At 39.1% G+C, this 13,670-nt stretch overlaps 1 protein-coding gene across 13 annotated transcripts in view; it reads left to right on the top strand.

Moving 5' to 3' along the window:
- PDE1C (phosphodiesterase 1C) overlaps positions 1 to 13,670 on the top strand; it is a 392,346-nt gene that overhangs the window by 304,693 nt on the left and 73,983 nt on the right. For all 13 annotated transcript variants that reach the window (XM_054818612.1, XM_054818608.1, XM_054818613.1 and 10 more), the window contains one exon: positions 2,373 to 2,447. In XM_054818612.1, coding sequence (XP_054674587.1) covers positions 2,373 to 2,447 — 75 coding nt within the window. The remainder of the gene's footprint in view (positions 1 to 2,372; positions 2,448 to 13,670) is intronic.

Here is a 13,670-nt window from a genome sequence, read left to right as displayed (position 1 = left end):
AGTGTTATGCGGGTGAATAGCAATGGGCCCCGAAGGAGACAAAAAGGTTGGGGACATATGAAATCCCAGTTAGACTACATCAGCCTTATCTTCTGAAATCCTTTGTTTTACATGCTTCTAACAATAAGGAGGTTAAGTGTGTTCTAGTGATTTTGACAGTACCTTTTTCTGCAGTGTCTCTCTGCTGCAGGTGTCAAAAATGTTTTGAAAGGAATTATAATGGTTTCTGAAAATTAGTGTCTTCCTCAGGAAAAGAAATTCTGCTCCTTAATTTATGGGAAAAGGCCTTTATGAGGTACAATCACTGCAGAGTCTTTGGAGACTGATGAAATCTTAACATTCATATCTCTGGGTTCACCACAGCTTTATGCCAATATGTTAATATCTCATCATAAAGTATTTGCCTTATTATTTCTCTGCCTTTGTAATCCCTTTCAGAAAGATCATTATGATCGTCGTTCTGCTCTGCTGCTGGCAGTATGGCAGGGTAGATATTACAATACTCAAAAGTCCCCTATTCACAACAATGAATGTTCAGAAATGGTGTTGTCAGATGAGTTTGAAGTCTCTCTCCATCACTTGCTGCCCGTGTACTTTCTCAGAGAGATCAAACTGTGAAGTAACATATGTGTGGGTGTTCATCATCTTTTCCTGCACGCACTTAGGGTCAAGCAACTTCTTTATGCAATAGTCAAATAAAGCATTATTAGCTCATCATTACCATCAACTGTATGATGGTGGAGGAAATGCAAGAAGACTTTTATGCTTTGCTAGATACATTTTCATTTAATTTCCTGAAGACAGTCTCCTCCTTTTAGTGGACACCTTCGTCAAAAAGTACCAACCCTCAACACTGCTTGGAGCTGCTCTTTGTTCAAGGAGCCCAAGTCAGTGGCAGTGTGATCAGCTGAGGAGGTTGCTGCTTGTCCTGTATCATCTTACCTTCCTTTTTCTCTCACCCACACCACGAGCTTAGGAAGAAAAACATGAAAAGTTTTGGCTCTGAATGAGAACTGAACAGGATGTGTTTTTTCCATCTTGTTAAATATTTTAAGATTTGAAAACCATGCCTCTTTTATACTATGATGAAACTTAATTGGAGAGAGAGAAAAATCCTCTGTCATCCAAGAATAACAAATATTCTAGTGGTTAGGGCACGATGTAGAAGAGGGACACCTTGCTTCTCTACAATTTCTGGGTTTTTTGAGCTGTTCCAAAAATAAGTATCCGCTGGCCATGACTATTTTGAGGGCAGATCAGATCCTCTTTAACACATAATACCTATAATCTTGATCCAGAGGCTGTGAAGTCATTATAGTAACAAAAATAGTGATACAAATGGAATAAACGTTACTTTAATACAGCCCTGTAACATATCTCACACTTACAAAATTTTCAAGTGAGAATCTGCAGCTTTATGTGTTGAGGTATGGGTCACAAATTCACTGCTACTCCTCCAGGGGGAAAGGACAAGCTGCCTGTTCCCATCTGGGTGGGCTGCTGTGGCTTTCTCTGGATATCTGGAGGAAGGACACCTTCTTTGCTGCTGCTTAGACACTGCAGCTGAAAGAGCCCTGTTCTGCTAGAGCTCTCCCTATAAGTTAATTTTTATTTGAATTTGCATTTGGCATTCTGACTCAATGAAGGGATGGTCTGGGAAGGTCTAATGTGCTCTGCTGTATGACTAATAGAGGATATAAAATGAGAATGACTCTGGTTAACCTCCCTGGCTTCGTAAAATACACCCCAGCTCAAGTTACCGTTTTCATTCTGCATCAACCGTTGCTTTGCCAAAGGCCTTGCTTTCTTGGTTTGCTATAGAGAGTCTCAAGCCAGTTGTCAATGCTAGGATGATTCTTTGCTTCCTGATACCATCATCAGAGGACCAACCCAAATGAATCTGTGGATAAAGGAACCTGGTAAGAAAAAGTAAGACAAAATTATATAGGACTGTTTGAGATATCTAAGGTGGTTCTTTATACAGAGACTTATGATGAAATCTTGCAGAGTCTTTGTCCTTTAAAAGCATAAAATGTTTCAGAGTCCTGATTTTGAAATTAACGTTGTGCTCAGGTTTTTAATGGCCTACATACAATCAGAGGGAATATGAGTTCGCATGTGCACTTAAAAAGGTGTTAACAATTAGAATAAATTTAAAAATATATCGTAAAGCTTGATTTTCTGTAGGAGTTGGATAAATTTTGTCTGGTACTTTATTCTATAAAAATGTGTTAATCCAGTTCCTTATGAATTCAGCCCTTTTCTCCTAAGAAACATCTCCTTTGGATGTTGCAACTAGATTGAGTTACAGGCATTAATAAACTGCAGTCTGCATTTAAATGCTTATAGTGTTTCTTATTGCTTCTTTCTAGGTGAATTAAAGGAAGACAGTAAGTTGGACAAAAAAGATCAGTCCAGTGTGGGGGATGAATCAAAGAAAACACATGGTAAGGACAACATTTTATTACATTTTGTCGCCCATTTTTAGATGCAATCTATTGTTTCCTAAGCATCTACAGTTTATTGTGAAACCAAAAAATTGTGTGGTAACCAGAAACAGACTTAACAGAAACAGTCATTAGACTTGACAAAAGCCATTGGGGCATTCTGGGGGAAAATCATCCCTTTCACATAATGCCTAGCACCACTTAGTTGTTCTGTTGGTAAGCCTTATCCATCAATTTTTGTGCAGTGCCTGGAAGAAAAATCCTAGATTATTAGAGCTGCTTAATAGGAAATGTGGATTTGTGAGGTTCTATCCTTCTAACTTTCTTTGGGCCGTATTCTGCTCTCTGTTAGGAGAGGCTGCATGGGAGATACAAAAAACAGAGCTAAGAAAAACCTGCACGAAGTGTCCCTGTTTTTCATGATTGCACTTTCTATTATGTCAATACAAACATAAAGCTTTCTTGACTTAATTGGCTGAGGGGGAATTTGCCAAGCGCTGTTGAACCACAGATGTAGGAAGAAAGCAGGAGTGACCACATCAGCATAGAGGTCTATTGAGGATGCTATAGAAAAGGGATGTTGCTGAAACATTGTTGAACTGAAGCAATCCCATGCCATAGGACAGTTTCTTGGGCATCTGGGAATAATTTCAAACAAATCTGAGCCTAGTAGAGAGGTCCACAGATGTTTTAGTAGCCCCAGAAAAAGTGGAAAAACAGCTGTAAGGTCTATGCCATGTTTACTCTTCTGCACCTCCCCAGCTGTGTACCACAGGGCTCTGAGATAGTGTCTGAACCCATGTTGCTCCAAAAGCAATTGCCGAAGTATTAGGTAGCAAAGTAAACAGAAACAAATGTTTGAGCTAACACTTTCTTTGTGTACATCTCAGTGAAATCCACTGAAACACAGCTATTCTTCAATGTAAATAGTACAGTACTTTGTTCTGATGGTCAAGACAGACAACCTCATTGTAAGTACTGCAGTTTAGAATGACACCATGTTTTCTTTTATTTCTTCCTTTTAAGAAATTACTTAAAATTTCTATTGATTTAGCAAAGTGATAAATAAGAAGAAAATGTGGTACCTCAACTAAAAATGTAGAAAAATTCATCTAGAAGTATGTATTAATTTTAGACACATAAATAGGTACCTTAAAACATAAAACCATAAATTTCAGACACATAAAAAGGCCCCTTAGCAACAATTTTGTTTAGGAAAATTCAGTTACTTTTTTAAGATGTCATATTTTGTTAAAGATTTTTATTATGTTAAGATTTTGTTAAGATGTCATATTATTTACACACTTGAGTTGTCTGTCAGGAAAACAGTCTTGAACAAGTACCATTCACAACTCTTTCTGTGGTCACGCAGAAATTAAGCACAAATACTCAAATAACACGTGACTCTTCAGATGTTCAGATATGTGCAGTGCTGTATGTAACTATCAAGGTCCCAGAAGAATTAATGAACAGAATGCCTAGTCTCCCCGCTGCGATGGGTGATGGCTGAGGAGCAGCTGTACTGGAAGGCTCCAACCGTGGCAGGACTAGGTGGATGCAGAAAGACTGTGGCTTCTTTAGAAGGACTCAGGGGCATCAGCCCAGCAAAGAGAGTAGACCTGGGAATCACTAACTTTGAGGACTAGGTTACATTTGAAGGCTTGCACTTGCAAGGTCTCAGAAAGATTGGGGGCACCTATTTAGTTGGGCTGGAGGACCAAGAAATTAATGTTTCATGCTGACTTGAAGAGTGAGAGTGTGAATTTAGTTCCTTGCAAGTAGCTAGCCTTTGTGTGGTGTTGGTTATTTAATGTCTATCTGTTCTCCTATCAGAAAATGTTCTACTCATCCCCTTAGGGAAAAGACCAATACCATGGGACCAGTTGATTACAGTGAATAAGCAACTGTCACCATGCAAAGACAATTTGTAGGCTGAATGTTTTTCATTCAGATGCTGTAGAGACAGATTATAGCTAATGATCTCATTGATAGAAATCAGGAGAAAAATTATCAATGATGCATCTTAGAAACGAAAGTGCTAGGGTGGCGCTTCTGTTTTGACAAATACTGCACAACCTGTTCTGTCCATTACTCAACGCTAGAGCAAATCTCCTTACCAGCCATGTGAGGGATGTGGGGAAAGAAATGTTATCCATGGATAATACATAGCTGTTTGCAGACTACTGAAATGTTTACCCAAACATATGCTTTCTCACGTGCCAGGACACGGTCTTTCACTTGCTGGAAAAAAAGATTAAGCGGAGGAGTTAGAAAGATTGAGATTACAGCTATAATGCACTCAACACACATAGTTTGCTGGTGAGTGAAACTCAGCCTGGACTTTTTGGGTTTTACAGCCTCTGTTCAGTATGTAGCTGGGGTGTATTTGTATTAAACAGGTGCCCATTTGTGTAGATTTACCATGAAGGCTCCAGCTTTGTCACCACCACCCATTAGCATGAGCTAGAGCCCTGCACCCAGCTGAGGTGAGTCTGATACCCTGTCCTACTGCACAGGCATCCTGCACCCAGAGAAGAAAGCTGCAGAGTATATGCTGCATAAATCTTTGCAGGAACTCTGTCCAATTTGCTTTTCGAGCATATACAAAGGAAGTTATTGTAATATCTTTTTATAGGAATACATACATACAAAAATGTTTCTAATACTTTTGTCCTACTACATCGGGAACCAAGTGACCAGGGACACATAGAATAACTATCCCATGTGGAAAGGAGGACATAGAAGCTGCACGTCTATGCTGTAGTCACAGGTGTGAAATGTAGCTTCTATGTCAGAGTTACCTTGAAGCTACCCAAAAACAGTTAAGTGGGCATGCCTCCAGAAACAGGTATCAGGCTTGCTGAGACAGTGAGGAACTGTGTATCTGTCTAGCCAGAGCTTCATACGACTGCGTCTATCTGTACCAAACTCAACTACTTTACAGCTAGCCTGAGGATGGCTATGCAAGCTGCGGTCATGCCTTAGATTTCTGTCTTAATTGCTTCAGAATCCTGTGCAAGTCTCTTGAATGTAGGCTAGTCTCCTTCTCATGTTAATCTAATCTTCATATTATTGGCCTTTTCTGTGGGAGATACTGCTTGTTACTCAGTACTGGCCTTTTTTTTTTCAGTTCCAAGAAAAGAGATACGGGGCTGCCATTTCCCACATAAAGACACAGCCCTATCAGAGACATCATCAGCACAAGTAGTTCATCAAATGTTTCCTATGGGATAGAACATTATTAAACCATTTTGGAACATCTGATTTTCCCATGTGAAATAGTTGCTTTTCAACACTTTGAATGGAAAATTGTAAGCAGTCACATGGAAGTAATTTTTATCTACATTCACAAACTTTCTTTTTTGCAATTCTTTTCTGCTCACAAAACTGACAACAAATGAGAAAACTAGTCTTTCCCATTTCAGACTAGATATAAGGAAGACATTTTTTACAGTGAGGGTGGTGAAACACTGGAACAGTTTGCCCAGAGAGGTTGTAGATGCCCCATCCCTGGAGACATTCAAGGTCAAGTTGGACGGGGCTCTGAGAAGCCTGATCTGGTTGAAGATGTCCCTGCTCATTGCAGGGGGATTGGACTAAATGACCTTTAAAGGTCCCTTCCAACCCTAACTATTCTATGATTACTACTCTCACAGGTTATCTCTACCACCTCCTCATTTTTCTCCTGCTGGGAAAAGATTCTGCAATGTTAATACAAAATTTTCTGTGCAACTTTTTGTTCTGGGGACCAAAATGTAGTTTATTTGAATATTCTCTTTCAGCTAGCAATTACAGACAATTAGAAGATTCTTTTTTTGTGTTTGTCCTGGAACTTATTGTTCTAGTGGTAACATGCACATTTGCAGGTTATAACACAGAAATACACAGGATATTGTATCCTGAACAGCCAGTACATAGAGAGAAAACCTAATGTGCCCTGGGTATGTGTGATAAGCAATACTCCCACCTCGTGGTCAAATTGTAACCCTGCGTTTTGAGAGGTCATCGTTTCAGTAATACATTCCTCTATGCAGTGCAACAGAATAGAATAGAATATAGTTAATATATAGCCTTTTAAATAGCCTTTTAAATGTGCAGACTCTATGAAGAGTTCATAACAAGCTTACCAGAAATTGAGGTTTTAGCTTGCTTTATTTTTTGATAAACTATACTGTTGCTTAACAGTAGTTAAAAACCTTTCCTATATGTTGTATACATTGACCATGCCAACATGCAAAGCTTCCTTTTGGTCTTAATTTTTCTTGGCAATCATTCCTTGATCAGCAAGTGGAAAATTCCCTGATTATAAAGCTAAAGTAAAGGGGTTTCATATCTTTCTGTCCCAGTTGTCCCCAAAAATCAAGTGGTAGAGTAGGTGGCACAGAATTTTGTTATCTGAGAATGCCTTTGGTGTAGGAACATGGTGGTGTGAAGGAGCCATGACGATGGCTCCATAATTATCCCAGACAGAGTTGAATTAACAGGATTCTTCCCAGCTTCATTTTAGGAGAATGTAGCTTTCTGCAAAGCTGTTTAACCATTTAAGAACTGTCTGTCTTTGCAGCCTTCTGCAGATGTGGTTTTCATGTGTGTCAATCTAGCCAAGACCACTACGTAGCAATGAACACTAGGCAAACTTTCTCTGACAAAACCCTGCTCATGTAATCTGCTTAATGTCAATGCTGTTTTAAAAGAGGTTACTCAAGTGTATAAATTAACAGCATTTGTCTATATCTTCTTGAGAGAGGTAAAATGGTAAATTTCAGGTCATGTAAATAATGGTGCCATTTCTATTTCTGTTCCAAAAGATAGGCTGATTTCTCCATTATTGTCAGATGCAAAAAGCCCATTGCAGTTTTTGTAAGGCAAGCACATTAGATTCCTCCTTGCTGCTTGATAGTGCTCTTGATATTATGTGTCAGAATCCAGCAGCAGTGTCAAATTGGAATTGCAGTAGAAGAACTACTTCTAAGGATAATTTCCTTCCTTTTCGTACTTCTTTTTATGGCCTGTTATTTGAATTACATTAGAGGTTATTGCCCCAAGTTAGAAATCGGAAAGTGTTGTACTCATATCTTCTGGAAAAGCTAGCTTGAAAGCATGAAGGCATTTGTCTATCCAAAAAGACATATTTCACCATAATTTATCTATGCTGAACAATTGCTCCATAGTAGTGCAATATAGGATAACTGGAGGGGGGTAAAAAGCTTCTGTGCTTTTTAAAATCCTTTTTATGCTCTTTTGAAAAAAATGAGTGTGTCTAATTTAGCAAATGGCACCTGAGGCAAGCTGGAATTTGCATAGAGGGATGTACTCTGAAGAAGGTTTTATGCAGTTTTAATATCAAATAGAAGATGAACATGATGTGATGTGATCTTTGAAGCTAAATGCAAAGTACATTGTTAGCATCCTGACCTCAGGAACATTACATCACCATGGCATGCATGCTCAATGAGAATATGGGGAATATGTAGAACGGTACCTTCTATAATTGTACAACTTGTGGGTTTTGTGACTGTATGTTAAGCTTATGGAAAGCACCTAGTTTTCCTTGGAGACTTTGATGTATCTCTTTTTTAGCCTGCTTTTCATTGTTCAGGCCATACAGGTAGTTAGAAAGTCCTTAGGATGCTTGATTGCTTTTTGCTTCTACTTTACATGAAGTCACAGATATATGTGAGAAGTTTAAAAATTGGCAATAGCATTTGGCTTGATTTCAGATTTAAGTGAATATTTGGAATATTCATTCCAGATGCATCGTGGGAAAAAAAATCACTATAGGTACTTAAATGTTTTTTTGTGAGAAGTTAACTTTATGGGTAACATTTTTTTCAGGTTACCTGTGGTCCTTTAAATATAGTTCTGCTCAGAGATAGCATATGGCTGCATTGCTACTCAGGGATAATGTCCATGGTCCTAGAGGCACGGAGGAATGTGTAACTTTGCAGTACATTGTGGAAATTCCTCCTTGATTTTTGCACCATCAGTCATTTTATTACACCAGTCAGGGAGTGGAGCTGTGACCTTGCTTCTGTTACAGTCCTTCTTACCCCATTTAGGATAATTTGCCTGTGCAATGACGTATAGAAATTCTCTGCTTCAGCAGAGAATCCTCCTTGCTCCCCAGGTCCATGAATTTATGTTCAGTCCAGTCACAATCAGGCCTCTTTTTCCTCATGCAACACTTAGCCCTGAAAGAGAAAAAACGTCATGTCTGAAGGGAATGGCTGAAGGGGAGGAAGTATATGAAATGGCTCCTCAAAAGAGGTCAGTGACCTTTAGCTTTGATCTTATCCCTTCCCCGTGGAACAACTAGCTTCCAATTTGAGCATACCAGCTATCGGTATCTTACCAGATAGGGACTCCAACAAGGTAGTTTAAGTAGAAGCCTTAAGAAGGAAGAAATCCAACAGTCAACTGTATTGGAATCCAAACGTAAAGACTGCACTCCACAAACTGCCAATTGGGTGCTTGGTGGCTACCTTCACGCCCTTTGCTTCGTGTGCTGCCTGGTCTCTCCCTCGGGGCAGAGGCAAAGTGACATCGGTCCCCTTGGGCTGCTCAGTCTGCAGTTCTGTACAATTCAGTTCACAGAAGCTGGACAAAGAGAAGAGAGAGTGAATTTACAGGTTAGTTTTCTGAAACTCATACCCTAATAATAATCTTTACTACTTTTTACCATTAATCGGTCCGTCGCTAGGCAATTCATTCTTTTCTCTGCTTCTAAACCACCACTTTACTATTCTTAATGTCAAAACCTGGGACTTGGAGGCAATGATAAACATAGAATAAGAAAACCAGCAAGTGATGTTAGTTGCAAGGTACTGTTTTGAATCAGGCACTTTGAATTTAGAAATTTAAGTCTAATTCAAAACAAGTCATTGTCAGAAACTGAAGAGGCACTGAAAAAAATCCAAATGAGAATTTTTACTTTAAAGTGATGTTTCATATTTTTAGCCAGCTTTAAGTAAATGGTAAAAATAAAAGTTTTGTTTGAGTTAGATGAAAAGCTCAGCTTGATCTTTCATTTCCTCTCCACTCCCACCCACCAAAAAACCCACTCCTCAACAATCGTTTTTGCCATGAGAGAAAGCAAGCAATTACTTGTGTCTGACCCAGAGCTATGCATTATCCTAATTTTTCAGTTTAGTCACTCAATCAAAGAAGCAATTATTTGCCCAATGCTAATTACAATATTCTGATTCATATATTTGGATGAAAACTTTGTTAGCTTTGATTATCCTTCTGCCTATGGCAACTCATCCATTTTGCGCCTTGAAAAGCACTGGGGTTTTCGTTTCCATTCACAACGGAACAGCTCTTTATGAAAACCATCATCTAGCTTTTACCCCAGACATGTTCAGAGCTTTGAATTATGTTTGATTATCAAATATAGAATAAACTTTCATACTTATTCCTGCAGGTTGCTTTGCATAATAAGTATCTAATTTCTTTCATACATGCTTTACTCAGGAAAGTCAAACGTTATTTGGTGTAACCAAACTTTTGCAATGTATTCATTGTGGTTTTCTCTGCTGTTATGCATTTCCATAATGTGCTGGTAAGCCAACAACATATATTAAAACAAAGCTAATCTCTTTCTTCCATCACTGATGTGATCTGAGGTCAAGTGTAATGCAAGCTGTCAAGCAAACATAAAACACAACATCAGTGTGAACAGGACTAGAAATTGTTTGACGTCATGAATGATTTAGGGATAATTATGTGCCAAAGCTCAAAAATCGAAATACCTTCTATGCTAGTGTCATTTCTTCTCCTAGCGAAATGAATGTTAAGCACTTGGGTCATCTGCTAGATTAGAATGATGGTATTTAAATTCAGTTACAAAACAAGTATTCAAAACTTGTTACCCGCAGCATTTATTCTTGTTTTCCCTTGCTTTAAACAGGATGCAGACATCTTTGAGTAACATTCTGTTTTCTTTGGAAAAAATAATCACTATAAAATTTCTCATCCATTAAAAAGATAACAGAGATGAATTAACTTATAATGCATACTTCTTTATTTCACTGATCTTCTGAACTTTGTTTCTTAGGCCTCATTCATCACTGGTACAACAGAAGCAAGAGGATAGCATAAATATGCAGAATTTATTTCTTCATGGTCTTAATTTTCTTTGAAAAGGCTTTCCAAATGGCTTTAATAGGAGACAGGATCATCCAGTTCTGAGAACTGGGCACTGAATTTTTTGATATTTTCATTTTATTCCGAGTACTAGGAGTAGATTCAGCAGTGCTTTTCAGATGGGGACAGGTTACAACTGAGCACACTTTAGCACTCAGGGGAGACAAGAAATACGCAGGCTTTTGGGAATAAGCTTACAAAATTAAGGGAATTTGAAACTAAGCTTACAAAATCTCCTGCAAGATGCTGAGTTCACAAAAGGAATTAGAAGTGGCAGATTTAGTGATCTGCCCTACCAGCTTCAAATACTTCCATCATTTGTCGTAGGAAGGATAGCTACCTTTTGGATTATGGGTTACCTGAGACACAGTTACTGAGGCTATTATTTCCCCTCATTGTGCACTGCATCAGAAGTAATCGTTTTGTGATATCAGTTCCCATACAGCAATTTGTCATTTCTGTTGTCATTTCACCCAGTGCCTGGATGGAGCAGGGTGCTGGGGGAGAGCAGAGTTTGGAACAGTCTTATCCAGAAAAGCCTAGGCTTTTAATAAGTGTGGGTAGAGGCTACTTTCAAACACGATGTCAGCTTCCCTAGGAACACTTGAACAACCATGCTGGGTCAGACCAAAAGTCCCTTTAGCTCTCCATCACCTACCTGACAATGTTTCATAGCAGAGATCTTAATGAACAAAGAACAAAACCAGAGCAATGCCTCCCCCCTACACCTTTCTGTTTTCTGGAGAGCTAAGGCAGAGGTCAAATCTTTGACTTGAATAGCCTCTGATGGATTTTTTCTTCCATTACTTTGTCTAATTATCTGTAGAGACCTGGAACTCTCTTGTGTACTGGGCACTGAGGCAATACAATTCAAAATTTACTTAGGCATTATGTGAAAAATCACATCATTTTATTGGTTTCAAGTTTACTACTTGATAATCCCATTTGATAACCCCCTTCTTGGACTGTGAGAAACAGTGAGTAATTGTTCCCTATTCACATTCTTAGCACCACTCATAATTCCATTTACCTTTTATTAGATTGTCCCTGCAACTCTCCCTTTTCAGGCTAAAGAGTCATAGTGTACATAAACTTTGTGTTTTCAACTTCCCTTCAAGTGCAACCCTTTCGATATCTGCTGTTTATGTTGGTAGGTACACTGACAGTCTGTGTAACGCGCATGGTTACTGGGATGTGACAAGAGAATCTGATTTTTATAGAAATGAGAAAACTTGTAGGATTCTTTTTTCCCCCTAAATTTTCAAGAATAAAATATACAAAATGCAAAAATGTTCATTTTAATATAATTGTACACTGATTTTTTTGCTTGATATCTTTATGATGTTACATCATAAATACATGAAAAGGCATCACCATAGGGAGCTCAGTAAGGAATATACTGAATGAATATGGTTAACTGAGGCTCTCTTCTTTAGCTTTTTATTTGTATTAAAACTCTAACTCAAAAATATCTTGGGGTAATAGTACCTCCAAGGCAATGTTATTTGGTGGTGTGGTGAAGTTCTCCAATCCCGTAGAAGTGCTCATGCAGCATGCTAAGAAGATGAGATTTGTTCATGCTAAGCATTATGTTTTCACAAGTGAACTGCAAGGTTACCACAGTCTGCCTAGAAAGAAAATCCAAGTGTGTAATCCTGGATAATTGTGGAGTCATCTTGTGCTTCCTTCATAATTAAGTATGGTTATAGCACTGAAGGAATGCATATTTGAGCAGAGGAAACAGGGACCATGCAATGACCTCACACTTTCATCAGCAGGGACTGCCAAGCGACCTAAGTAGTTTGTGAAAAAAACCCTGCCCACGAAATCCTTATTCCAGATCACACTGTCCTGCAGTCTGCATTCAGCATTTATTTTTTTAGGAGAGAAAATAGCAGAGTTTTCTTTTAAATTCCATTTGAAAACCATGGCTCTTGGTCTTGTCCTGCCAGCCTGGCCTGGTGCTCCAGGCCATGGGGAGGTGTGCTGAGCCCGCTCCAGGCAGCGCTGGGCTTTCTGCAGCTGGGGAGGAAGGGATGGAGGGAAAGGACAAGCATTTGGCTGGAGCAGCAGAGCCAGCCACCTTCAGAAGTGGTGCTGGGAGAGGTCAGCTCTCCACTTCCAGCTGGTACAATCAGCATCATGCCTGTGATTTACGCTCGGTGAAGAGTGTGAGTCATGACAGAACAGGTGTAGTTTTTGAGTCAGTCTAAACTCTCACCTCAGTCTAAATGCCTCTGGGGCTCTGTTCCTGTTCTCCAACTGGGTGGCAGATTGTGAAAGTTTGCATTAGACAGGAGTAATAAATGCCAACTGTTAAAATGGGTAGTTCTTGTAAAGCCTTGGAGTCCAAAGCATTTGTTTTATCACAAATAGAGAGGCAAATGTGTGAGATTAATCACCGATTGTGCAAAACTGACAGCCAGCTTCCTTGCTGTATGGATACAGTCGTACACTGAGTAATCCTGTGTGAAGGAAAAGACGAGCTGCAGAGTATTTTCACTTCAGTATGTCAGACTGTATAGTAACATAGTAAATATATCATAGAATCATAGAATCACAGAATGGTTTGGGTTGGAAGGGACCTTAAAGATTATCTAGTTCCAACCCCTCTGCCATGTGTAGGGACACCCTCCACTAGACTGGCTTGCTCAAAGCCCCATCCAACCTTGATCTTATATATACATTCATAGTCCAGCAAGCACAAGTTAAAAATGCCTTAGTATAAACTACAGGCTGATAACAGAGATGGACTTAAGAATCTCCTAACAGTGGATGCTGGTATCACATGAAGAGCTTTAGAAGTCACTGGTATTTGCGTTAGTGATCAAGGGGAGGGCCAGTACTCAACCTTGACAATGTAAACTCGTCAGCAGCACCGAAGGACTGCGATGTGCATTCAGACAAGGCTATTTCAGATAATGAAATTCAATATATGCAAGTGAACTACTTAAAGCCTTCCTGTGTACTGAGCACTGCATATTCATTCTTTTTCCTCTTTCAGTTATCTCTGTTGATATGTACTAATATTTGCGCTGGATCTATTGTGCTGAACTGAGAAAGCAGCTGAATCACATC

Source organism: Grus americana, chromosome 2, assembly GCF_028858705.1.
Source record: "Grus americana isolate bGruAme1 chromosome 2, bGruAme1.mat, whole genome shotgun sequence".
Classification (NCBI taxonomy): domain Eukaryota; kingdom Metazoa; phylum Chordata; class Aves; order Gruiformes; family Gruidae; genus Grus; species Grus americana.
The sequence above is the reverse complement of the archived record's forward strand: the minus strand, read 5'-3'. Positions and strand labels throughout refer to the sequence as shown.